The sequence below is a fragment of the Dendrobates tinctorius genome, unplaced genomic scaffold, assembly GCF_039654945.1.
Source record: "Dendrobates tinctorius isolate UK_male_01 unplaced genomic scaffold, ASM3965494v1 ptg000332l, whole genome shotgun sequence".
Classification (NCBI taxonomy): Eukaryota; Metazoa; Chordata; class Amphibia; order Anura; family Dendrobatidae; genus Dendrobates; species Dendrobates tinctorius.
Genome location: NW_027361998.1, coordinates 3919971 through 3947153, shown reverse-complemented (window position 1 = coordinate 3947153; position 27183 = coordinate 3919971). Strand labels below are relative to the sequence as shown.

The 27183-nt window shown below is 42.0% G+C and overlaps 1 protein-coding gene across 1 annotated transcript in view; it reads right to left on the bottom strand.

Moving 5' to 3' along the window:
- The window catches only part of LOC141074309 (L-gulonolactone oxidase-like), a 326928-nt gene that overhangs the window by 44984 nt on the left and 254761 nt on the right, over window positions 1-27183 (bottom strand). Inside the window, exons 10-11 of the mRNA XM_073561938.1 lie at window positions 7492-7599; window positions 6978-7054 (exon numbers count right to left, since the gene is read on the bottom strand). Coding sequence (XP_073418039.1) covers window positions 6978-7054; window positions 7492-7599 — 185 coding nt within the window. The remainder of the gene's footprint in view (window positions 1-6977; window positions 7055-7491; window positions 7600-27183) is intronic.

Below are 27183 nucleotides of genomic sequence, written 5' to 3'. Positions count from 1 at the left end.
TAAAGTGCCTTCACCACTCGGTGTCCACCATGCGGTGGATGGAAAAACCGCTGCTAGAAGAGGCAGAGCACTATGGCGGCAGTGAGCACAGGGTTAACTGCACCTAGTGCACTGTAGCAAGCTCTGTTATATTTCACAGAGCTGCGGGCAGAAAGCATACAAAACGCTGAGTCTGTTCAAGGTCACAGACAGCCAGCGATACAGACACGGTATTCCGGGTCACAGGAGTAGCCTTAAACAACAGGACTACTCCGTCTAGACCTACCGTGAAATAAGGTGCGTGGCGTCGCCACTGCGAACGCCCGACAGGACTGCTACCGCACCGCGACGTGAACTGAGCCGCAGAGAAAGCACCGCTATGTCGCAAGCGCGATGCAGGACGCTAGCTGCTGAAGTAGATGGAGCATAAGCGCGCTGGCGCTAGCGCTGCTAGTGGCTGATACCCAAACACTCACACAGACGTATTATCAGAGGGAAGGGGTTTCTTAATAAGTCAGTCACCAGTCCAAGCATCCATCACCATACATACAGCAGCAGTATGAAATACCAGCGCATGGCGGAACGGCCATGCACACTTTTTATAGCAGACGGGACCTTCCGGAAGTCTCCATAACCCTGAGCTGGACCAATGGAATCAGGAGCAGGACCTGAGCACCAGACTCCTGAGCTCCAATGAGAGATTGTCCCACGAGCATGCTCAGAGGATGGGATGAAGGACAACCTCCGGAGAGAGTTGCTGAAAAGCAATGTCCTCTGCAATCTCTCCTGCAGTGTACGGAGCGCAGGAGACTGCAGGATGTAAGGGTCTAGATCTCTGCGTAGACAGGGCAGAAATCTGACTCCTAACAATTCTCCTCTTCTCTCCTTTTTTCTTCATTCTCCTTCTCTCCTTCATTCTCTCCTAACTTCTTTCTCCTTTATTCTTCTTCTCTCCTTCTCTGCTTCAGTCTCCTTCATTCGCCTCTCCTTCATTCTCCTTCTCTCCTTCATTCTCCTCTTCTTCTTTTCTTCATTCTCCTCTTGTCTCCTTCATTCTCCTTCTCTCTCTTTCCTTCTCTCCTAACTTCTTTCTCCTTTATTCTTCTTCTCTCCTTCTCTGCTTCAGTCTCCTTCATTCGCCTCTCCTTCATTCTCCTTCTCTCCTTCATTCTCCTCTTCTTCTTTTCTTCATTCTCCTCTTGTCTCCTTCATTCTCCTTCTCTCTCTTTCCTTCTCTCCTAACTTCTTTCACCTTCTCTGCTTCACTGTCCTTCATTGCCCTTCTCTCCTCTCTTCTTCATTCTCCTCTTCATTTCTTCATTCTCCTCCTGTCTCCTTCATTCTCCTTCTCTCTCTCCTCCTCCCTTCTTCATTCTCCTCCTGTCTCCTTCATTCTCCTTCTCTCTCCTCCTCTCTTCTTCATTCTCCTCCTCACTCCTTCTCTCTCCTCCTCTCTTCTTCATTCTCCGCCTCACTCCTTCTCTCTCCTCCTCTCTTCTTCATTCTCCTCCTGTCTCCTTCATTCTCCTTCTCTCTCCTCCTCTCTTCTTCATTCTCCTTCTCTACTTCACTCCTCTCGCTTACCTTCTTTCTCTCCTTTTCTCTTTTTCTCTCTTTCTCTTTGTCATCAAATTGAGCTACGATCATTTTAGCCCCAATGTAACAATCCAGCAAAAACTCGGTCATATCACCATTTTTTCCTAAAAATTTTTTCTAGAACCATTCATCCTACGCCCGGTGTCATTAAACAAGTATGAAGAGTATCGGATCCATGTGATGGAGCGCAGGAGAGCGTTCTCACTTGGTCAGGTCCATGCTCCCATCAGGGTTGGACCTCCAGCGTAAAGAATCTTAACGTTATATTTGATGACTCATCCGTACATGTGACCAGATGGCATGTCCCTTTCAGTCCTTCTGTTGATGGCTTCCTTCTTTGAGACACTTTGTGGCAGGTTCTTGTGTCTTCTAGCTTCCCGGTGGTGATGAGTCATGTGGAATATTCTGCAGTGAATCCAACATCTCCTGAGACCATGGTGGAGCCAGGCGGCAGATAAATCTCAGAGCTTCATCTGTGCGGCATGTGACTTGATGGGCATTGGATGGCGGATCAATCAAGACTTCACTCCACGGCTCCAGGACATATTTTTCTATGGTGACAAGAGGTCTGTGGCGTCACGCTGCACACGTGGTCTCATAGAATCCCACATTCTATGATTCTATGATTCTTGGATTCTATGAGACCACATGTCCAGTGTGAATCCACAGACCTTGTCACCATAGAAAAATATGTCCTGGAGCCGTGGAGTGAAGTCTTGATTGATCCGCCATCCACTGCCCATCAAGTCACCCACCGCACAGATGAAGCTCTGAGATTTATCAGCCGCCCCTCTCCACCGGCCATCGTCCATCTCACATCTATCAATGTAACTCACATCTGCCTTTCATATATGTATCTCAATCCTATGTTGGACGACTACGGAGCTCGCACGGCTGTGTGCGGGATTGTATGCTCCTGATGGCTGAACCACGTGAACGCAGTAACCCGGAGCAGGGTCTCGGTGGGGGGGTTTGGTGCAGGGTTGGACTGGCCCACCAGAGACCTGGAGAATCCTCCGGTGGGCCCTGGCTTCTACTTCAGGAGAGTTCATAGTGCAAACCTTGCAGATGCTATAGGGCTCTTCAGTGGGGGAGAAAGGTGGGCCCTCAGAATCAAATTCTCTGGTGGGCCCAATGTTCTTCAGTCTGACACTGGTTTGGTGGACCGTCATATCATTACAGACGGCATATCACAGTGACTCCATTATCCGCTGATCACTGGGGAAACTTTATGTTCAAAGATGAGATAAAAGGTGAAAGTTATTTCATGTTTCTGCTCAAAAATCATCAAAAGGCGAAATCTGAATATTCAGCGGGATCGTTATATCCCGTAATAACCACAGAGATCCCGCAGACATGTCATTAGAGGATTCATGTGGGGGAGCGGCGGTCTATCGGGGCTCATATATGGTCAGGACACCTCACCTACCTGCTCTGTGTAAAGGGTTAATGCCCCTCACCGATATACCGGTCCCTCGATGTCCCTCTATGGTCGCACAATCCAATGCACGACCATGATGCTTTCTGGTAAGGTGCGGTATATTCGGTGTTAGTAATGTCTTCTGTATTCACAGTGCCTGTCCCATATTCCCTGCGCTTCCATTACACCTCAGGAGTTAAAAACAGATAGGCTCTGCAGCCAGGAAGAGGTTAATTGCAACTGGCTTGTCAACACGGGGGGGCGGCAGAATCTGTAGTACAGATCTACCGAGAATGGAAGTGTTATGGGCAAGACGACTTATCCGGGTACTGGGGCTGTCATGATTATTGGGGTACCATGGCTGGCCTATGTAAAGGGGGCACTGTGGCTGGTATGTATAGGGAGCACTGTGGATTTCATGCTATACATGGTACTGTGAATGGAATATGGATGGGGAGGACTGGGGATGTCACAGATAGCAGCAAAGGCTGGAAGAGCCAGGGATCACTGTGGATGTCATAGTTATTGGGGCACTGTGCCAGTATATTATGGGAGCACTGTGGATATCATTTTATTGGGGTACTCTGGCTGGTATATGTGGTGGGCACTGTGGATGTCATAGTTATTGGGGTACTCTGGCTGGCATATGTGGTGGGCACAGTGGATGTCATAGTTATTGGGGTACTCTGGCTGGTATATGTGGTGGGCACTGTGGATGTAATAGTTATTGGGGTACTCTGGCTGGTATATGTGGTGGGCACTGTGGATGTCATAGTTATTGGGGTACTCTGGCTGGTATATGTAAGTGGGCACTGTGGATGTCATAGTTATTGGGGTACTCTGGCTGGTAAATGTAAGTGGGCACTGTGGATGTCATAGTTATTGGGGTACTCTGGCTCGTATATGTGGTGGGCACTGTGGATATCATTTTATTGGGGTACTCTGGTATATGTGGTGGGCACTGTGGATGTCATTTTATTGGGGTACTCTGGCTGGTATATGTGGTGGGCACTGTGGATATCATTTTATTGGGGTACTCTGGCTGGTATATGTAAGTGGGCACTGTGGATATCATTTTATTGGGGTACTCTGGCTGGCATATGTGGTGGGCACTGTGGATGTCATTTTATTGGGGTACTCTGACTGGTATATGTAAGTGGGCACTGTGGATGTCATAGTTATTGGGGTACTCTGGCTCGTATATGTGGTGGGCACTGTGGATATCATTTTATTGGGGTACTCTGGCTGGCATATGTGGTGGGCACTGTGGATGTCATTTTATTGGGGTACTCTGGCTGGTATATGTGGTGGGCACTGTGGATATCATTTTATTGGGGTACTCTGGCTGGTATATGTAAGTGGGCACTGTGGATATCATTTTATTGGGATACTCTGGCTGGTATATGTGGTGGGCACTGTGGATGTCATTTTATTGGGGTACTCTGGCTGGTATATGTGGTGGGCACTGTGGATATCATTTTATTGGGGTACTCTGGCTGGTATATGTGGTGGGCACTGTGGATGTCATTTTATTGGGGTACTCTGGCTGGTATATGTGGTGGGCACTGTGGATGTCATTTTATTGGGGTACTCTGGCTGGTATACGTGGTGGGCACTGTGGATGTCATTTTATTGGGGTACTCTGGCTGGTATATGTGGTGGGCACTGTGGATGTCATTTTATTGGGGTACTCTGGCTGGTATATGTAAGTGGGCACTGTGGATGTCATTTTATTGGGGTACTCTGGCTGGTATATGTGGTGGGCACTGTGGATGTCATTTTATTGGGGTACTCTGGCTGGTATATGTAAGTGGGCACTGTGGATGTCATTTTATTGGGGTACTCTGGCTGGTATATGTAAGTGGGCACTGTGGATGTCATTTTATTGGGGTACTCTGGCTGGTATATGTAAGTGGGCACTATGGATGTCATGTTAATGAAGCACTATGAATGATATATGCATGGGGGACACTGGGAATGTCATGGATAACAGTCGTGGCTAGAAGTGCCAAGATTTTTACACATGACTCATACTCCAGAATGAATACACTCAGAGGTGTTGTAATATTTGTATTTGCAGATCAGTAACGTCCATCCTGTCATTATCACCACTTTTTCTTCTTGGTGTTACAATTTCACTGTTGAGGAGTCAGTGTCAAGGATAACACTGGGGAGATCACTCACATCCCACCGCCACCAGTTGTGCAGAATGACTCCAGAGTGGTCACACAGATCTAACCGCAGCCACCAATTTGTCATGTGACGCAACTCTACTGCCTCCAATCGTCAGGGCAATTACGCAATTGACTGACGTGTGATGGACGAGGCCGCGGCTGCTTCCACTACTAGGCCAGTTATTGGGGAACTTACAGGGAGCATATGGTATACACAGCTCCGATTCTAACGCATGGAATATATATATATATATATACTCCCGTATGGTCACTTGCCAGCTCCGCAATAACACAAAAAAAGAGCCACATATTATCTGCCACCACCAATCATTTATACAGGTCAATTGGACACCTGTTACAGTAGAGAATGGCTTCTAGGGTGCGGTTTACAGAGCAAAGGGAAGAGTATTGCATCTTATATATTGATTCCAGAAAGAAAGGCAGTGTTAATAAAAAAAAAAATACAAAGATAATATAAAATGGGAACAAAACAACACGATATATACAACTATACAAAAAAAAAAAGAAGTATATTGAAAGAAAGAGTAATAAACCTGGTCAAGGAAATAGCTCAGAGCTTAGCGGAGGGAAGCACCCAGATTGGGAAAATGGAACACTCTCACAACAAACTATGTCTTCCAGAATGAGCAACGTAAGAAACACAAACTTTCATTTTTATTAGCTCAATGCTACACTCCCATACCTCCCCTTCATGTGCTCATGTGGGGGCTGGTTGTAGGATGTGCTAGTTCTTCCAGAATTCCATGAGATCCCCAAATTACAGGATATCTTTGCCCTTGGAAGTTCCAGGCGGTATAGTCGTCATATTTCTTATCACAATATTATCTTTACATAGATAAGAAATATGACCTGGATAGCATCATCAATCAGACCGTTATTAAGTTGGAGGGTTTCAGCGTGCCTTATGGTGATGTGAATGAATGCATTATTTTCATCCCTTCGAAATGATGCCTAAAATATATCTCCCATAAAAATCAGATTGAAGCAAAACTTTAAACTTTAAAACTTTAACTTAATTGCTGTCTACAAATATCTAAAGGGCTGTCACATTGTAGAAGGATCAACTTTATTCTCATTTGCACAAGGAAAGACTAGAAGCAATGGGATGAAACTGAATGGGAGGAGACACAGATTAGATATTAGAAAAAACTTTTTGACAGTTAGAGTGATCAAAGAGTGGAACAGGCTGCCACGAGAAGTGGTGAGTTCTCCTTCAATGGAAGTCTTCAAACAGAGGCTGGACAGACATCTGACTGGGATGATTTAGCGAATCCTGCTTTGAGCAGGGGGTTGGACCAGATGGCCCAGGAGGTCCCTTCCAACTCTACGATTCTATGATTCTATGATAATATTCATCACTGACTACTGGCTCTAAAACATCTCAGAAATATTCTCTGCTCAGAGGAAGCCTTTGTATAATAAGTGTATTTCCTGGCCTCTGATTGAAAAAATCTTAGACTTGCTTGATGTCTTCTTTCTGTGCTGTAATTACCTGATCACTGCAGAAGGTCCCTCTATCAACGGAGGTTCACGTGTTAGCTCTATCTCTGCTTCCCCTGTAATTAATTTATCTTTCCCCAGCCACAATTAATCCCATATGTTCAATGTGAGGTTGATATGTCCCCTCTTCGGAGATAAGTCTTGGATTTTAAGTTTTCTCTATGACAAGAAGGAGTGTATATATACATATTGATAATAGGCAGAACATAAGGACGACTGCCAGTATCCATAAAATCATGATAACGGAACAACACGCTATAGCCACACGAGCGCATGCTGTGCCCTACCTCATCCAGAGCAGGAACTCCAACACGTAATATCCCATAAAACAATCCCAAAACCAGTTGGCCTTGGAGGACGGAGGCTGCAGAGAAACAACATCACAAATTATTAGACTGGGCAACAATACATTATATCTCCGTGCTGCATCATTACAGAACTCTTCCATATACTTTTTCTTGTCTTTTAATGATTTTCAGTTTTTGTACTTGACTTATGCTCTAGTTACAACCAAAGCTGCACTCAGATAGAAACACTACATTGTGCAAAATGCATCACAGCAGGAAATGATGAATTACAGACACTGAGTAAATGATAAGAATCAGGACAGGATGATATAGGACAAGAGAAGTGAGTATAGCCTGTAAGGTATGTAGCAGAAAAGAGAGCGCAGCATTATAACCCCCCGGAAGATGGTGATCACTGAGCGACATCCACAGATAGAGGAGAACAGGGACAGCAGCGAAGGAGGAGGACAGGGAATCAGAGAGCAGCGCGAATACACAACACGGACACTGATACCTTGTCTGTAGGGTCCTGATAAAAGAGGCTGACGCTCTCCGTGTGTGGAAACCAGAAGAAGCGGAAATATTCCGAAGAGTTTAAGTGTTTGTCAAGATTGTCCAAAGTCTACAGCCAGAAGAGATACATTGGTTACATTCCTGTACACAGGGGGCAGTACTATAGTAGTTATATTCTTGTACATAGGGGGCAGTATTATAGTAGTTATATTCTTGTACATAGGGGGCAGTATTATAGTAGTTATATTCTTGTACATAGGTACAGTATTATAGTAGTTATATTCTTGTACATAGGGGCAGTATTATAGTAGTTATATTCTTGTACATAGGAGCAGTATTATACTAGTTATATTCTTGTACTTAGGGGCAGTATTATAGTAGTTATATTCTTGTACATAGGGGCAGTATTATAGTAGTTATATTCTTGTACATAGGGGGCAGTATTATAGTAGTTATATTCTTGTACATAGGGGGCAGTATTATAGTAGTTATATTCTTGTACATAGGGGCAGTATTATAGTAGTTATATTCTTGTATATAGGGGCAGTATTATAGTAGTTATATTCTTGTACTTAGGGGCAGTATTATAGTAGTTATATTCTTGTACATAGGGGCAGTATTATAGTAGTTATATTCTTGTACATAGGGGGCAGTATTATAGTAGTTATATTCTTGTACATAGGGGGCAGTATCATAGTAGTTATATTCTTGTACATAGGAGCAGTATTATAGTAGTTATATTCTTGTACAAAGGAGACAGTATTATAGTAGTTATATTCTTGTACATAGGAGACAGTATTATAGTAGTTATATTCTTGTACATAGGGTGCAGTATTATAGTAGTTATATTCTTGTACATAGGAGACAGTATTATAGTAGTTATATTCTTGTACATAGGAGACAGTATTATAGTAGTTATATTCTTGTACATAGGGTGCAGTATTATAGTAGTTATATTCTTGTACATAGGGGGCAGTATTATAGTAGTTATATTCTTGTACATAGGGGGCAGTATCATAGTAGTTATATTCTTGTACATAGGAGACAGTATTATAGTAGTTATATTCTTGTACATAGGGTGCAGTATTATAGTAGTTATATTCTTGTACATAGGGGGCAGTATTATAGTAGTTATATTCTTGTACATAGGGGGCAGTATCATAGTAGTTATATTCTTGTACATAGGAGCAGTATTATAGTAGTTATATTCTTGTACATAGGAGACAGTATTATAGTAGTTATATTCTTGTACATAGGAGACAGTATTATAGTAGCTATATTCTTGTACATAGGGTGCAGTATTATAGTAGTTATATTCGTGTACATAGGGGGCAGTATTATAGTAGTTATATTCTTGTACATAGGGGGCAGTATTATAGTAGTTATATTCTTGTACATAGGAGCAGTATTATAGTAGTTATATTCTTGTACATTGGAGCAGTATTATAGTAGTTATATTCTTGTACATAGGAGCTTTATTATAGTAGTTATATTCGTGTACATAGGGGGCAGTATTATAGTAGTTATATTCTTGTACATAGGGTGCAGTATTATAGTAGTTATATTCTTGTACATAGGGGCAGTATTATAGTAGTTATATTCTTGTATATAGGGGCAGTATTATAGTAGTTATATTCTTGTACATTGGAGCAGTATTATAGTAGTTATATTCTTGTACATAGGAGCAGTATTATAGTAGTTATATTCTTGTACATAGGAGCATTATTATAGTAGTTATATTCTTGTCCATAGGGGGTAGTATTATAGTAGTTATATTCTTGTACATAGGGGGCAGTATTATAGTAGATATATTCTTATACATAGGAGCAGTATTATAGTAGTTATATTCTTTTACCTAGGGGCAGTATTATAGTAGTTATATTCTTGTACATAGGAGCAGTAGTATAGTAGTTATATTCTTGTACATAGGGGGTAGTATTATAGTAGTTATATTCTTGCACATAGGGGCAGTATTATAATAGTTATATTCTTGTACATAGGAGCAGCATTATAGTAGTTATATTCTTGTATATATGGCAGTATTATAATAGTTATAGTCCTGTACATACGGGCAGTATTATAGTAGTTATATTGTTGTACATAGGAGCAGTATTATAGTAGTTATATTCTTGTACATAGGGGGCAGTATTATAGTAGTTATATTCTTGTACAAAGGAGCAGTATTATAGTAGTTATATTTTTGTACATAGGAGGCAGTATTATAGTAGTTATATTCTTGTACATAGGAGCAGTATTATAGTAGTTATGTTCTTGTACATAGGAGCAGTATTATAGTAGTTATATTCTTGTACATAGGAGCAGTATTATAGTAGTTATATTCTTGTACATAGGAGCAGTATTATAGTAGTTATACAGTATTCTTGTACATACAGTTGTGGCCAAAAGTATTGACACCCCTGCAATTCTGTCAGATAATAGTTTCTTCCTGAAAATGATTGCAAACACAAATTCTTTGTTATTATTATCTTCATTTAATTTGTCTTAAATGAAAAAACACAAAAAGAATTGTCTGAAAGCCAAATTGGATATAATTCCACACCAAACATAAAAAAGAGGGTGGACAAAAGTATTGGCACTGTTTGAAAAATCATGTGATGCTTCTCTAATTTGTGTAATTAACAGCACCTGTAACTTACCTGTGGCATCTAACAGGTGTTGGCAATAACTAAATCCCACTTGCAGCCAGTTGACATGGATTAAAGTTGACTCAACCTCTGTCCTGTGTCCTTGTGTGTACCACATTGAGCATGGAGAAAAGAAAGAAGACCAAAGAACTGTCTGAGGACTTGAGAAACCAAATTGTGAGGAAGCATGAGCAATCTCAAGGCTACAAGTCTATCTCCAAAGACCTGAATGTTCCTGTGTCTACCGTGCGCAGTGTCATCAAGAAGTGTAAAGCCCATGGCACTGTGGCTAACCTCCCTAGATGTGGACGGAAAAGAAAAATTGACAAGAGATTTCAACGCAAGATTGTGCGGATGTTGGATAAAGAACCTCGACTAACATCCAAACAAGTTCAAGCTGCCTGCAGTCCGAGGGTACAACAGTGTCAACCCGTACTATCCGTCGGCGTCTGAATGAAAAGGGACTGTATGGTAGGAGACCCAGGAAGACTCCACTTCTTACCCCGAGACATAAAAAAGCCAGGCTGGAGTTTGCCAAAACTTACCTGAAAAAGCCTAAAACGTTTTGGAAGAATGTTCTCTGGTCAGATGAGACAAAAGTAGAGCTTTTTGGGCAAAGGCATCAACATAGAGATTACAGGAGGAAAAAAGAGGCATTCAAAGAAAAGAACACGGTCCCTACAGTCAAACATGGCGGAGGTTCCCTGATGTTTTGGGGTTGCTTTGCTGCCTCTGGCACTGGACTGCTTGACCGTGTGCATGGCATTATGAAGTCAGAAGACTACCAACAAATTTTGCAACATAATGTAGGGCCCAGTGTGAGAAAGCTGGGTCTCCCTCAGAGGTCATGGGTCTTCCAGCAGGACAATGACCCAAAACACACTTCGAAAAGCGCTAGAAAATGGTTTGAGAGAAAGCACTGGAGACTTCTAAGGTGGCCAGCAATGAGTCCAGACCCGAATCCCATAGAACACCTGTGGAGAGATCTAAAAATGGCAGTTTGGAGAAGGCACCCTTCAAATATCAGGGACCTGGAGCAGTTTGCCAAAGAAGAATGGTCTAAAATTCCAGTAGAGCATTGTAAGAAACTCATTGATGGTTACCGGAAGCGGGTGGTCGCAGTTATTTTGGCTAAAGGTTGTGCAACCAAGTATTAGGCTGAGGGTGCCAATACTTTTGTCTGGCCCATTTTTGGAGTTTTGTGCGAAATGATCAATGTTTTGCTTTTTGCTTCATTCTCTTTTGTGTTTTTTCATTTAAGACAAATTAAATGAAGATAATAATACCAAAGAATTTGTGTTTGCAATCATTTTCAGGAAGAAACAGTATTATCTGACAGAATTGCAGGGGTGTCAATACTTTTGGCCACAACTGTAGGGGGCAGTATTATAGTAGTTATATTCTTGTACATAGGGGGCAGTATTATAGTAGATATATTCTTGTTCGAATCCCACCAAGGACAACATCTGCAAGGAGTTTGTATGTTCTCCCCCGTGTTTGCGTGGGTTTCCCCCGACATTCTAAAGACATACTAATAGGGAATTTAGATTGTGAGCCCCATCGGGGACAGTGATGATGATGTGTGCAAAATGTAAAGCGCTGCGGAATATGTTAGCGCTATATAAAAATAAATATTATTTATTATTATTTAGTTATAGTCCTGTACATAGGGGGCAGTATTATAGTAGTTATATTGTTGTACATAGGAGCAGTATTATAGTAGTTATATTCTTGTACACAGGGGGCAGTATTATAGTAGTTATATTCTTGTACATAGGGGGCAGTATCATAGTAGTTATAGTCTTGTACATAGGAGCAGTATTATAGTAGTTATATTCTTGTACATCGGAGGCAGTATTATAGTAGTTATATTCTTGTACATAGGGGGCAGTATTATAGTAGTTATATTCGTGTACATAGGGGGCTGTATTATAGTAGTTATATTCTTGTACATAGGAGCAGTATTATAGTAGTTATATTCTTGTACATAGGAGCAGTATTATAGTAGTTATATTCTTGTACATAGGAGCATTATTATAGTAGTTATATTCTTGTCCATAGGGGGTAGTATTATAGTAGTTATATTCTTGTACATAGGGGGCAGTATTATAGTAGATATATTCTTGTACATAGGGGGCAGTATTATAGTAGTTATATTCTTGTACATAGGGGGCAGTATTATAGTAGTTATATTCTTGTACATAGGAGCAGTATTATAGTAGTTATATTCTTGTACATAGGAGCATTATTATAGTAGTTATATTCTTGTCCATAGGGGGTAGTATTATAGTAGTTATATTCTTGTACATAGGGGGCAGTATTATAGTAGATATATTCTTGTATATAGGATCAGTATTATAGTAGTTATATTCTTTTACATAGGGGCAGTATTATAGTAGTTATATTCTTGTACATAGGGGCAGTATTATAGTAGTTATATTCCTGTCCATAAGGGGCAGTATTATAGAAGTTATATTCTTTTACGTAGGAGTAGTTGTATAGTAGTTATATTCTTGTACATAGGAGTAGTTTTATAGTAGTTATATTCTTGTACATAGATGCAGTATTATAGTAGTTATATTCTTGTACATAGGAGCAGTATTATAGTAGTTATATTCCTGTACATAGGAGCAGTATTATAGTAGTTATATTCTTGTACATAGGGGGCAGTATTATAGTAGTTATATTCTTGTACATAGGGGCAGTATTACAGTAGTTATATTCCTGTACATAGGAGCAGTATTATAATAGTTATATTCCTGTACATAGGTGCAGTATTATAGTAGTTATATTCTTGTACATAGGGGCAGTATTATAGTAGTTATATTCTTGTACATAGGGGCAGTATTATAGTAGTTATATTCCTGTACATAGGGGGCAGTATTATAGTAGTTATATTCTTGTACATAGGAGTAGTATTATAGTAGTTATATTCTTGTACATAGGGGACAGTATTATAGTAGTTATATTCTTGTACATAGGGGACAGTATTATAGTAGTTATATTCTTGTACATAGGGGGCAGTGTTATAGTAGTTATATTCTTGTACATAGGGGCAGTATTATAATAGTTATATTCTTGTACATAGGGGCAGTATTATAGTAGTTATATTCCTGTACATAGGAGCAGTACTATAGTAGTTATATTCTTGTACATAGGGGCAGTATTATAGTAGTTATATTCCTGTACATAGAGGGCAGTATTATAGTAGTTTTATTCTTGTACATAGGAGCAGTATTATAGTAGTTATATTCTTGTACATTGGAGCAGTATTATAGTAGTTATATTCTTGTACATAGGGGCAGTATTATAGTAGCTATATTCTTGCACATAGGGGCAGTATTATAGTAGTTATATTCTTGTACATAGGGGACAGTATTACAGTAGTTATATTCTTGTACATAGGGGGCAGTATTATAGTAGTTATATTCTTGTACATAGGGGGCAGTATTATAGTAGTTATATTCCTGTACATAGGGGGCAGTATTATAGTAGTTATATTCTTGTACATAGGGGCAATATTATAATAGTTATATTCTTGTACATAGGGGCAGTATTATAGTAGTTATATTCCTGTACATAGGAGCAGTATTATAGTAGTTATATTCTTGTACATAGGGGGCAGTATTATATAGCAGTTATATTCTTGTATATAGGGGCAGTATTATTGCAGTTATATTGTTGTACATAGGGGCAGTATTATAGTAGTTATATTCTTGTACATAGAGGGCAGTATTATAGTAGTTATATTCTTGTACATAGGGGACAGTATTATAGTAGTTATATTCTTGTACATAGAGGCAGTATTATAGTAGTTATAATCTTGTACATAGGGGGCAGTATTATATAGCAGTTATATTCTTGTACATAGGGGCAGTATTATAGTAGTTATATTCCTGTACATAGGGGGCACTATTATAGTAGTTATATTCTTGTACATAGTAGTATTATAGTAGTTATATTCTTGTACATAGGAGTAGTATTATAGTAGTTATATTCTTGTACATAGAGGCAGTATTATAGTAGTTATATTACTGTACATAGGAGCAGTATTATAGTAGTTATATTCTTGTACATAGGGGCAGTATTATAGTAGTTATATTCTTGTACATAGGTGGCAGTATTATATAGCAGTTATATTCTTGTATATAGGGGCAGTATTATTGTAGTTATATTGTTGTACATAGGGGCAGTATTATAGTAGTTATATTCTTGTACATAGGAGCAGTATTATAGTAGTTATATTCTTGTACACAGGGGGCAGTATTATAGTAGTTATATTCTTGTACATAGGGGTAGTATTATAGTAGTTATATTCTTGTACATAGGAGCAGTATTATAGTAGTTAGATCCTTGTACATAAGGGGTAGTATTATAGTAGTTATATTCTTGTACATAGGAGTAGTATTATAGTAGTTATATTCTTGCACATAGGGGCAGTATTATAGTAGTTATATTCTTGCACATAGGGGCAGTATTATAGTTGTTATATTCATGTACATAGGGGGCTGTATTATAGTAGTTAGATTCTTGTACATAGGAGCAGTATTATAGTAGTTATATACTTGTACATAGGGGCAGTATTATAGTAGTTATATTCTTGCACATAGGGGCAGTATTATAGTTGTTATATTCATGTACATAGGAGCAGTATTATAGTTGTTATATTCATGTACATAGGGGGCTGTATTATAGTAGTTAGATTCTTGTACATAGGAGCAGTATTATAGTAGTTATATACTTGTACATAGGGGCAGTATTATAGCAGTTATATTCTTGCCAATATAAAATACATGAGAAACATGGAATATTGTAATACTAGAATACTTGCGTTACATGCCGGCTCCTCTTATGTAACTGAAGCTTTTTAATTAGAAATCTTAATGGCGTATACTGTCATGTACAATATATAATGTGGATATTACATCTATGCTAATAATTCAGTATCCATCAGCTTTAATTCTGATAATGCAGGATGTCAGTAATGGGGGATGGGTAATGTATGGAGAGGCTGCAGGCGGCCAGTAAATGCTTCCTATATGTTCAGCCATACTGCTAAGGAATAGAGCATCTGTACGTCTCTTCTTTAGGTTACTGTACATTTGCTCGGCATCTGTGTTCCCAGCGGGCAGCGCATCACTATGGAGACTGACGATATAATGCGATGTAATACACGGAGATTTATAATGTCCCGATGATCTACAAGGATTCTGACAAATGTCTCAGCCATTTTATATATTGCTTCCTTGTTGCCTTATTGCTTATTGTTTAGATGCAGAAAAATCAGATTTGTTACCACTTCTATGATTGCCGGGCACAGAAAGCCAATTATATTGATCTATTTGTTTGTTTTTAACCTTCGAGTGGAAAAGAACAAAACAAACATTCCGGAGTTGTTTGAATCACAATATTTGTATTTCCTTTTTTTTCTTTTCTTAACTGTTTACTTTTTCTGTCGCTGCCAATTTCATTTTGCTGTGAAATGGACCTGATGTCACGATTCTGCAGATCAGTGTGATTCTGTCGATACCAAACTTGTCTCATTCTTTTATTATTTGTTTTGTGACTTCAAATAATTGGGAAATAAAATTTTACCTTCTCTCGGCATTTACTGCCACCCAAAACTTCTTTATGTTTCTATCAATAAAGCCAGTTGTTTTTTTTTTTAATTCTTTTTGTGGTAAGCTGACATTTTTAATGGTGTTATCTTGCGGGAAAAAAAATGACATTTTGATTGCTTTTTATTGCATTTTTTTGGCAGAGGGGCAGCAGTTTTTTCTTCTTTATGATATTTACCTAATGGGCTCAATGATTCTATACTTTCATAGATCGCAATTGTGATGGTGTGATATGTTATGTGGATGTCATTTTTTGTATATTCCTATTTTTAACAATTCCAGTTATTTTTATAGTGTTTTTCTTATTACATTGTAAGTCTACAGCCTCACTGTATCTGTCTCTTGATGACCCCCTGTAGTGCATTAATCCCTAAGGCCCTTTGTTCTCTTCTGGGAGGCAACTTGTTTGACTACCCCTGGACAAGAACGGGGGTGGGAGGAAGAACGGCAGCTGGACAAGTCAGTTCCGGTAGAGACAAGATGGTGAAAAGGCTGCATTTCAGAGAGAAGGACCCATTTTTATCCTCTGAATGCTAGAGTTTTGGAATCTCGTTTCCCTGGACATTTTATCCTGATACTGGACTGCATTCTTATTCTGGACTATCTTATCCTTTGTGTGGTGGACTGAATATGGACCTTTTCGTATTTTTGCCTGAATAAAGGGCTTGGAATTGTTCACTCTTCGCTTGCTCTGTCGATTGTGTGATACCAGAGAAGGACCCCGTGACAACTGGTGGCAGCAGTGGGATCAACAGAGCGTCACCCAATGGAGAACCACCCACAGAGTGAGTACAGAAATTGGACTGTATGCAGTTTACAGGAGAGAGTCAGAGTCCTGGGCCTGAACTACCAGGGACTGACTTAGGCTGTGTGCACACGCTGCGGAAAAGGTGCGGATTCATCCGCGCGGATTTTGTACAATCCGCAGGTGAAACCGCAGGTCAAAAGACCTGCGGTTTTACCTGCGGATTGCTCTGCGGTTTTGCCCTGCGGTTTTTCATCTCCTCAATGGAGGAGATGGCAAACCGCAGGAGAATCCGCAGAAAGAATTGACATGTCAATTCTTTCTGCGGATTGAAAACCGCAGATAATCCGCGCGGAAAATTCCGCACCGTCTGCACTGCGGTTTTTGATTCCCATAGGGAATCATTGTACTGTACACCGCAGCAAAAACTGCTGCGGGTCCGCAGCGGCCAAAACCGCTGCGGAACCGCAGCAAAATCCGCAGCGTGTGCACACAGCCTAAAGAGGCCTTAATCGATCTACTGGTGGGCGCTAGCCCGGCCACCTCCTCCCAGATGTCTGAAGGACGATCACTGGAGACAGGGATCCCCATCCAGAAAAGCCAGTGGTTGGTGTGGTATGAAGAAGAGATGGCGGTTCTGGGCCCCGGCATCTCTCAGGAGTACAAGGAGGAGGCTGCCCGCCGGGCACAGCGGAGACAAGAAGCAATGGAGCTTGGAAAAGGGAGTAACGCAATGTGGAGTGTAACCCCAACATTCCGGGAGCCTGTACAGATCATCCGGACAGAGTTTAAGCCATTTGATGAGGCTTCTGGAGATGTGGAGGGGTTCTTCAAAGACTTTGAGCAGCAGTGTGCTGTGATGGAGGTGCCCCACTCTAGCTGGATGCGTTTGTTAGTGGGGCTCCTGAACGGAAGCATGGCGGAGACTTACCGAACCATTGATGCACTGCGGAATCGGGATTATAACATTGTAAGGCGGACTATCCTGGATTACCATGCTATCACCCCAGACTCATATAGGGCCAAGTTCCGAAACCTCCCATGCACCACGGGGGGATCGTTTAGGATGTATGCACATAAGATGTCCGAGGCATGTCGGAGATGGCTGGAAGCAGAAAACGCCTTTACTGTGGAAGATGTTATACAGGCGTTCCTTATAGAACAATTTCTTGCCAAGTGCCCTGCAGAGGTACGGGAATGGGTCCGGGAGCGAACGCCGTGTACTGTGGTTAGAGCTGCAGCCCTGGCCGATGAAGCCCTTACTATCCGGCTGCAATGGAGGAGGCTTCTGGACAATGAACCACGGCCTGCTCCCGCGCCCCGTCCCCCTCCAATTATATCTGCCCTTCCACCTAGTCGCAAGCCGATGACAATCACGCCTCACAATCCTAGGCCCTAACAGTTCCGACCACGACCTGGGGGTATCACAGAGAGGAGGTGTTATGGGTGTGGGCAACCTGGACATTTGCAGTCTGGCTGTCCCTCCAAGATTCGGAGGGAGCCCCACGCAGCCCCACCTCGTCCAGTGCATCTTGTACATTCCACCACACCTGAGGAAGAGCTACCACCACCCCCACCAGAGTGGACCACTGACCACAGCACCATAGATACCCCTCCTGGAGTGTACAGACTCCGGCCTCTGTCCTTTACCTACTCAGAGCAACGGCAACGCCACCGGCAGGATGTCTTTATTGATGGATACAAAGTGTCAGGATTTAGAGACACGGGGACATTCTTGACTATCGCTGACCCCCGTGTGGTCCGAGGCAATTTACCAGGGTCCGGGAATTCCCATTGTCCTGGCGGGCGGTGCCCGCAAATATATACAGCGAGCTTCTGTGCGTTTGGATTATGGTTGTGGAGAAAAACTGTGCTGGATTGGAGTTATGGGAGGACTTCCTGCAGATATCCTCCTTGGGAACGACATTGGGGAGTTACAGTGCCAATTTGTGGGAGCAGTCACCCGACTACAGGCCCTTCAAGCACTACGTCATCCGGACCCCACCGGGGAGCAACCACCACGAACCGCATCAGAGTCGGTAAGCAATACTTTCGCTGCTACTACATTGGGAGAGTCTTGGGACAGAGAGGAGTTTAGGAAATAGAGGGTGACACTACCTTAGCAGCCCTTAGGCGAAAGGCAGAAACTGGGCACATGGGAGATAATGGGGATGGCTTCACTTGAGAAAACGGACTGTATTATCGTGTAACAAAGGGCAGTGACCAGGGCAACCCTGACGCAACGACTAGGCAACTCATTGTCCCTCAGAAGTACAGGGCACAGCTACTTCAACTGGCCCATGATATCCCCTTGGCTGGGCATCAAGGGAGAAAAAGGACAGAAAAGAAACTCCCCCAAAGTTTTTACTGGCCGGGAGTCTCGCAGTCGGTAGCCCATTATTGCCGCACCTGTGATGTGTGCCAGCGAATGCGGCATCCAGGAGCTCGACATAAGGTACCCCTGCAATCCCTGCCCATAATTGAGGAACCATTTCAACGTGTAGCCGTCGACATCATAGGTCCTCTGGCCCACCCCAGCAGGTCGGGGAAAAAATATATCCTGACCGTGGTGGACTATGCCACTAGGTATCCTGAAGCTGTGGCCCTGTCCAGTATTACAGCAGTAAAGGTAGCCGAGGCCCTTGTTACCATCTTTACCCGGGTAGGGTTTCCTAGTGAAATATTGTCAGATCAAGGCACTCAGTTCATGTCAGATCTGGTCCAGTCCCTATGGCATACCTGTGGTGTTCGAGCCATTCGCACCACCCCATACCACCCGCAGACCAACGGACTATGTGAACGCTTTAATGGAACCCTAAAAAATATGCTGAGGGCTTTTGTTGACGTTGAACAAGACTGGGAAAAGTACCTGCCACATCTCCTCTTCGCCTATCGGGAGGTTCCCCAAGAGTCCACAGGGTTCTCTCCCTTTGAACTACTGTTTAGCCGGAAGGTCCGTGGGCCTCTCACTCTTCTGAAAACATTTGGAGGGAGACATCTCAGATACCGGAATGTCCATCGTTCCCTATGTTCTAGAGCTCAGAGACCGTCTCGCTCAGCTAGCTACCTTCGCTAAAGAACATCAGCGAATGGCCCAGTCCAGACAAAAAACCTGGTATGACCGTAATGCCAGGAACCGGGAATTTATGGAAGGACAGCAAGTGCTCATGATTACTGCTTCCCCTGCCAACAAGCTTCAAGCAGTGTGGGAAGGGCCTTATCAGGTTGTCAAGAAAATTAATGACACTAACTATGTTATTGCCCTGGACTCTAGTGGTCGACGACAGAAAACCGTCCACATTAACATGCTGAAAGACTACCACGACCGATCTCTGCCTATTCTAGCTGTCTGCCACCCCCCTAGTGATACCGCCGACGACGAGAATCTCCCAGATCTCCTCCAGGTTGCCCAAGCGGGAAGATCACTGGAACAAGTGCCCTTGGGCTCCCATTTATCGGATATACGAAAGGACGATATTGTCGCCGTACTAAGGCCGAGGGCTGCTGCTTTCTCCTCAAAGCCGGGGAAGACTACTCTCACCAGTCACCATGTGGAAACCCCCGGACAACGCCCCATCCAGCAGGCTGCCTACCGGGTTCCAGAGGCTGTTCAAGGTATGATAAAGAACGAACTGGAGGAGATGAAACAACTGGCAGTTATTCAGCCATCTCACAGTTCTTGGGCCTCTCCTGTCGTCCTGGTCCCCAAGAAGGATGGTACAACACAATTCTGCGTTGATTACAGATGACTAAATGATGCCACCAAGAGTGATGCTTATCCTATGCCCAGGATTGATGAGCTATTGGATCGTCTGGCCAGTGCCCAATTTGTGACCACGTTAGACTTGAGCAAGAGGTACTGGCAGATACCCCTAACGGAGGATGCTCGGGAGCGCTCAGCCTTCATTACTCCATTTGGGCTTTATGAGTTCCTGGGAATGCCCTTTGGGATGAAAACTGCCCCAGCTACTTTCCAGAGACTGGTGGATCGACTGTTACAACAATGTCAGGACTTTGCCTGTGCCTACTTAGACGACATCGCCATTTTTAGCACAACCTGGGAGGAACATCTTAAACACTTGGGCATAGTGCTGGACTGTATCCTTACTGCAGGACTGACCATTCGCCCTGATAAGTGCCAAATAGGGATGGCTGAGGTGCAGTACCTCGGGCATAGAGTAGGGGGTGGGACACTAAGGCCTGAGCCTGCCAAGGTGGAAGCCATTAGCAACTGGTGTAGACCCCAGACTAAAAAGCAGGTACTTGCGTTTTTAGGAACTGCTGGTTACTATCGCAAATTTGTTTCTAATTTCAGCACCTTGGCCAAGCCCCTAACTGACCTGACCCGCAAGAACATGCCTAGGATTGTGACGTGGACGACGGCATGCGAGGATGTCTTTTCAGCGTTAAAGACTGCCCTCGTCACTGCTCCTGTCTTGGCTGCTCCGGATTATAAACGCAGGTTCCTCGTGCAGACAGATGCATCCACCTTTGGGATTGGGGCTGTACTTAGCCAAGTGAACGCCGCCGGAGAAGAACATCCTGTTGCTTTTGCCAGTCGGAAACTACTGAATCGGGAAGTTGCCTATGCTACTATTGAAAAGGAGTGCCTTGCCATCGTATGGGCGCTAAAAAAATTGCAGCCCTACTTGTATGGCAGAGACTTTACAATTGTTACAGACCACAACCCCCTCACATGGCTGAATCGCGTATCAGGGGACAATGGAAGATTGCTGCAGTGGAGCTTGTCCTTACAACCCTACAGCTTCTCCATCCAATACAAGCGAGGAAGCCAACACCAGAACGCCGATGGACTGTCTCGACAAGAAGAACCATAGGCTCCCCAGGCCGACCTACCCCTGCCACTGTACAAGGAATTATAAATAACTGAGCAATGTGGACTAAAGTGAGCAGGCCAGAGGTCTGTGTAGACCTCATGGCGTGCTCACTTATTATGGGGGGGAGAGGTTGTGATGGTGTGATATGTTATGTGGATGTCATTTTTTGTATATTCCTATTTTTAACAATTCCAGTTATTTTCATAGTGTTTTTCTTATTACATTGTAAGTCTACAGCCTCACTGTATCTGTCTCTTGATGACCCCCTGTAGTGCATTAATCCCTAAGGCCCTTTGTTCTCTTCTGGGAGGCAACTTGTTTGACTACCCCTGGACAAGAACGGGGGTGGGGGGAAGAACGGCAGCTGGACAAGTCAGTTCCGGTAGAGACAAGATGGTGAAAAGGCTGCATTTCAGAGAGAAGGACCCATTTTTATCCTCTGGTGCTAGAGTTTTGAAATCTCGTTTCCCTGGACATTTTATCCTGATACTGGACTGCATTCTTATTCTGGACTATCTTATCCTTTGTGTGGTGGACTGAATATGGACCTTTTTGTATTTTTGCCTGAATAAAGGTCTTGGAATTGTTCACTCTTCGCTTGCTCTGTTGATTGTGTGATACCAGAGAAGGACCCCATGACAGCAATTCCGGATGTTCAATTTTAATTTTTTTAAAATTTTTTATTTTAAATAATGAGAGGAAACAGCTGTGGCTTTATCAGGAGTCAGAGCCCTTGATAAACCTGCAGCAACGGTGAAACGTGTCAATAGGGAGGGGCAAGCTTTGCTAATTATATTTTACTTGCAGCTTTCTCATCAATATTGGCTCAGCTTTACCGCAGACATATAGTGGGGGGGGGGGGAAGTATTTAGTCAGCCACCAATTGTTCAAGTTCTACCACTTAAAAAGATGGAAGAGGTCTGTAACTGACATCATAGGTAGACCACGACTATGAGAGTCACAATGAGAAAACAAATCCAGAAAATCACCTTGTTTTGGTAAGATTTATTTCTCAAATTATGGTGGACAAATCAACATTTGTTTGAATCTGTATTGCCCCGTATACACAGAATTAACCCGGCTTCTTTTGTCTTCAGTCACATCATTAGTAACCACTAGTGCCTCGGTGCCATTGGAAGCCAAGCATGCCCGCGCCATCACACCGCCTTCACTATGTGTTACAGAGGATGTCCTGGGCCGAGGATCAGGAGCCGCTTCACGCCTTCTCCAGACTTTCTTCTTCCCATCATTCTGGTACAGGTTGATATTAGTTTTACTTTTTGAGAACTGGACAACTTTTTTAGATGTTTATTTTTGGCAAAGTCTAATCTGGTCTTTCTATTTTTGAGACTGATTTAGATACTGAGACATTGACTTCCTCTTCACTTTGGTGGATGTTATGGAGCGGTCTTTCTTCACCATGGAAAGGATTCAGCACTGTTTGCTTCTATGGACATCCAAGCCTTTTTGAGTTCCCAATGTCCTAAAGCTCACCAATGTCCTCTTTTTTTTGCAGAATGTACCAATTTGGCCGCTCCTAACATTTCTGATGGATTTCTCTTTTTTTTTCAACCTAATGATTGTCTGTTTATCTTCCATTGACAGCTCCTTTCACCGCATGTTTTGGGTTCACAGTCACAACTTCCAAATGCAAATGCCATACATGGAATCAGCTCCAGACCTTTTACCTGCTTAATTGATGATGGATTAATTAAGCTTTTGCGATAATTGTCCAATTACTTCTGTTTCCTTTAACAGAGGCAGTTCCATATAAAAGAGCTGTAATTCCTTAAACCTATCTTCAATCAGTATGTGACTAGCCTCAGATTAAAACTGACAAGTTGGCACTTTAAACACAGATTGGTTATAGAACTTGATTCGGAATATGTTTTTGTAAAGAATTAAAATGCCAAAACTTGTGTCAGTTTCCAAATATTTATGGATGTAACTGTGTGTAATACTAATATAATTTTGTTTCTATTGATGTGGGTGGAGCAAGCTGTAGTTTTTAATATTCTCACGCAGAAATGAATTAATATTAAAGGTAGTGGAAATAAAAGTTATATTTTTTGGTTGGTTGAAGATAAATTTTTTAGTGTAACTACTCAGTCGGGGAAACAGGTAACACACTAAAAAGTGCAACTGATCCTACCGGTTCCTGAACATATTAGAGATCCTGACCCCACAGTCTCTAGAGGTTCCTGCATGATATGAGGTAGCGCTAACCACAGACTAGATGGTGGCAACTTAAACCTATGCAGCCTGAAAGGCCGTCAAGCACATCGCATTCCTGCTAAAGAGGGGAGGGCAGGCAGATTGAAAATTACCTGCAGAAGGGAAATTGTGCTGAAATAGAAAGAGATCCCAGAGTGAGCAAAACAAACCATGAAATACAAAATAAATGATTAAGAAAAGTACTGTTAGAGAATATGCCACCTACTTCCAAAATGAAACAGAAGGTACGTGCAGGGTAAAGAACATAAACAGAAGAGAGATAAACCCTAGCAGGGCTTTCACTGACTCGCCATAAACTACAGCATTATGGCTGGACATCCAAATGAGACTATCACCATCAGGAAATACCAGCAGGGGGAAGTATATAAAGCAGCACCCGAAAGGTGATAGGGCAGTCAAATGAGTAAATGAAAACACCTGTTACCTTATAAAAACTGAAGCAAGGATAACAGAAACTAAACACCCGAAGAAAAGGTGCATGTGCTGTGGCTTGGCAGACAGAGAAGCCAACCACAAAGCACAGGCTGAAGGGATTGAATCCAGGAGCATGACAACTGCACTGATCCAGGAGTACAGTTTTAGAAGGTGACTGGGCACAGATTATTAAGTAGTCATTGTAGGTATAAAAACCAGTACAACACAAGCTCATCATTCATGGGAATGGCGGCTCAGAGCTGACAGAGGCGGATGGGGCAGAACGGAACATTTTGAATGTTTTTTTGGCTACCAAACTTGGAAAAATGGAAATTTTCACACTGGTCACAAGAGCAAAACCTATAGAGCGACACTTGTGTGTTGTCTCTCATCAGCTTTGCTGTATAGAAATGAATGTGATAAGCGGAGCCATCTCGTGATCATTACAGCTTGGTATAGTGAATGACAGCTCTGTGGCAGTATGATAACATGATACACACAGACAAGGCTCTGTATGCAGCTCCGATATCACTTTCTGGGAGAAGGACTCAACTCTGTCACTTCCAGGAGGTTGATATTTTTCAACTGACTCTGATACATTGCAGTTGGCTGAAAGATTTATGCTCTGAAAAATGGATGTCGGATTAAATGGAAACCAGTGATATCTCTCGTTAGACAATTCTTTGAACTTTTGACTTTTGTAGACTTTTTGTGTTTGGTTCATTGACCATACTTTGTGGAATTTTTGTGTTTGGTGCATTGACCATACTTTGTAGACTTTTTGTGTTTGGTGCATTGACCATACGTTGTGGACTTATGGGGTTGGTTCGCTTGCTCCTGTTCCTGTCCATCATATTTTTAATTGCTTTTTGATGGAATAAAGATTACTCCGAAAATTTTACCAGAAGCTGGAACATTTTTTATTTTTTTGTGCCTGGTACATTGACCATACTTTTGTGGACTTTTTGTGCTTGTTACATTGACCATACTTTGTGGACATTTTGTGCCTGGTACATTGACCTTACTTTGTGCTCTTTTTGTGCCTGGTACATTGACAATACTTTGTGGACATTTTGTGCCTGGTTCATTAACCATACTTTGTGGAATGTTTGTGTTTGGTACATTGACCATACTTTGTGGAATTTTTGTGTTTGGTGCATTGACCATACTTTGTAGACTTTTTGTGTTTGGTGCATTGACCATACTTTGTGGAATTTTTGTGTTTGGTACATTGACCATACTTTGTGGAATTTTTGTGTTTGGTGCATTGTCCATATATTTTATACAATTTATTGTGCCTGGTACATTGACCATACTTTGTGGAATTTTTGTGTTTGGTGCATTGACCATACTTTGTGAACTTATGGGGTTGGTTCTCTTGCTCCTGTTCCTGTCCATCAAATTTTTAATTGCTTTTTGATGGAATAAAGATTACTCTGAAAATTTTACCAGAAACTGGAACACTTTTTATTTTTTTGTGCCTGGTACATTGACCATACTTTTGTGGACTTTTCGTGCTTGTTACATTGACCATACTTTGTGGACATTTTGTGCCTGGTACATTGACCATACTGTGTGGACATTTTGTGCCTGGTACATTGACCTTACTTTGTGCTCTTTTTGTGCCTGGTACAATGACAATACTTTGTGGACATTTTGTGCCCGGTTCATTAACCATACTTTGTGGACTTTTTGTGCTTGGTACATTGACCATACTTTGTGGACATTTTGTGCCTGGTACATTGACCTTACTTTGTGCTCTTTTTGTGCCTGGTACATTGACCATACTTTGTGGACATTTTGTGCCTGCTTCATTAACCATACTTTGTGGACTTTTAGTGCTTGGTACATTGACCATATTTTGAGGACTTTTTGTGCCTGTTACATTGACCATACTTTGTGGACTTTTTGTGCTTGTTACATTGACCATACTTTGTGGACTTTTTGTGCTTGGTACATTAACCATACTTTGTGGACTTTTTGTGCTTGGTACATTGACCATATTTTGAGGACTTTTTGTGCCTGGTACATTGACCATATATTGTGGACTTTTTGTGCTTGGTACATTGACTATAGTTTGTGGACTTTTTGCATCTAGTATAATGATCATACTTTGTGGACTTTTTGTGCCTGGCACATTGACCATACTTTGCGCTCTTTTTGTGCCTGGTACATTGACCATACTTTGTGGACTTTTTGTGCCTGGTACATTGACCATACTTTGTGCTCTTTTTGTGCCTGGTACATTGACCATACTTTGTGGACATTTTGTGCCTGGTACATTGACCTTACTTTGTGCTCTTTTTGTGCCTGGTACATTGACCATACTTTGTGGACATTTTGTGCCTGGTACATTGACCTTACTTTGTGCTCTTTTTGTGCTTGGTACATTGACCATACTTTGTGGACATTTTGTGCCTGCTTCATTAACCATACTTTGTGGACTTTTTGTGCTTGGTACATTGACCATATTTTGAGGACTTTTTGTGCCTGGTACATTGACCATACTTTGTGCTCTTTTTGTGCCTGGTACATTGACCATACTTTGTGGACTTTTTGTGCCTGGTACATTGACCATACTTTGTGCTCTTTTTGTGCTTGGTACATTGACCATACTTTGTGGACTTTTTGTGCCTGGTACCATTGACCATACTTTGTGGACTTTTTGTGCCTGGTACATTGACCATACTTTGTGGACATTTTGTGCCTGGTACATTGACCTTACTTTGTGCTCTTTTTGTGCTTGGTACATTGACCATACTTTGTGGACATTTTGTGCCTGCTTCATTAACCATACTTTGTGGACTTTTTGTGCTTGGTACATTGACCATATTTTGAGGACTTTTTGTGCCTGGTACATTGACCATACTTTGTGCTCTTTTTGTGCCTGGTACATTGACCATACTTTGTGGACTTTTTGTGCCTGGTACATTGACCATACTTTGTGCTCTTTTTGTGCTTGGTACATTGACCATACTTTGTGGACTTTTTGTGCCTGGTACCATTGACCATACTTTGTGGACTTTTTGTGCCTGGTACATTGACCTTACTTTGTGCTCTTTTTGTGCTTGGTACATTGACCATACTTTGTGGACTTTTTGTGGTTGGTACATTGACCATACTTTGTGATCTTTTTGTGCTTGGTACATTGACCATACTTTGTGGACTTTTTGTGCTTGGTACATTGACCATACTTTG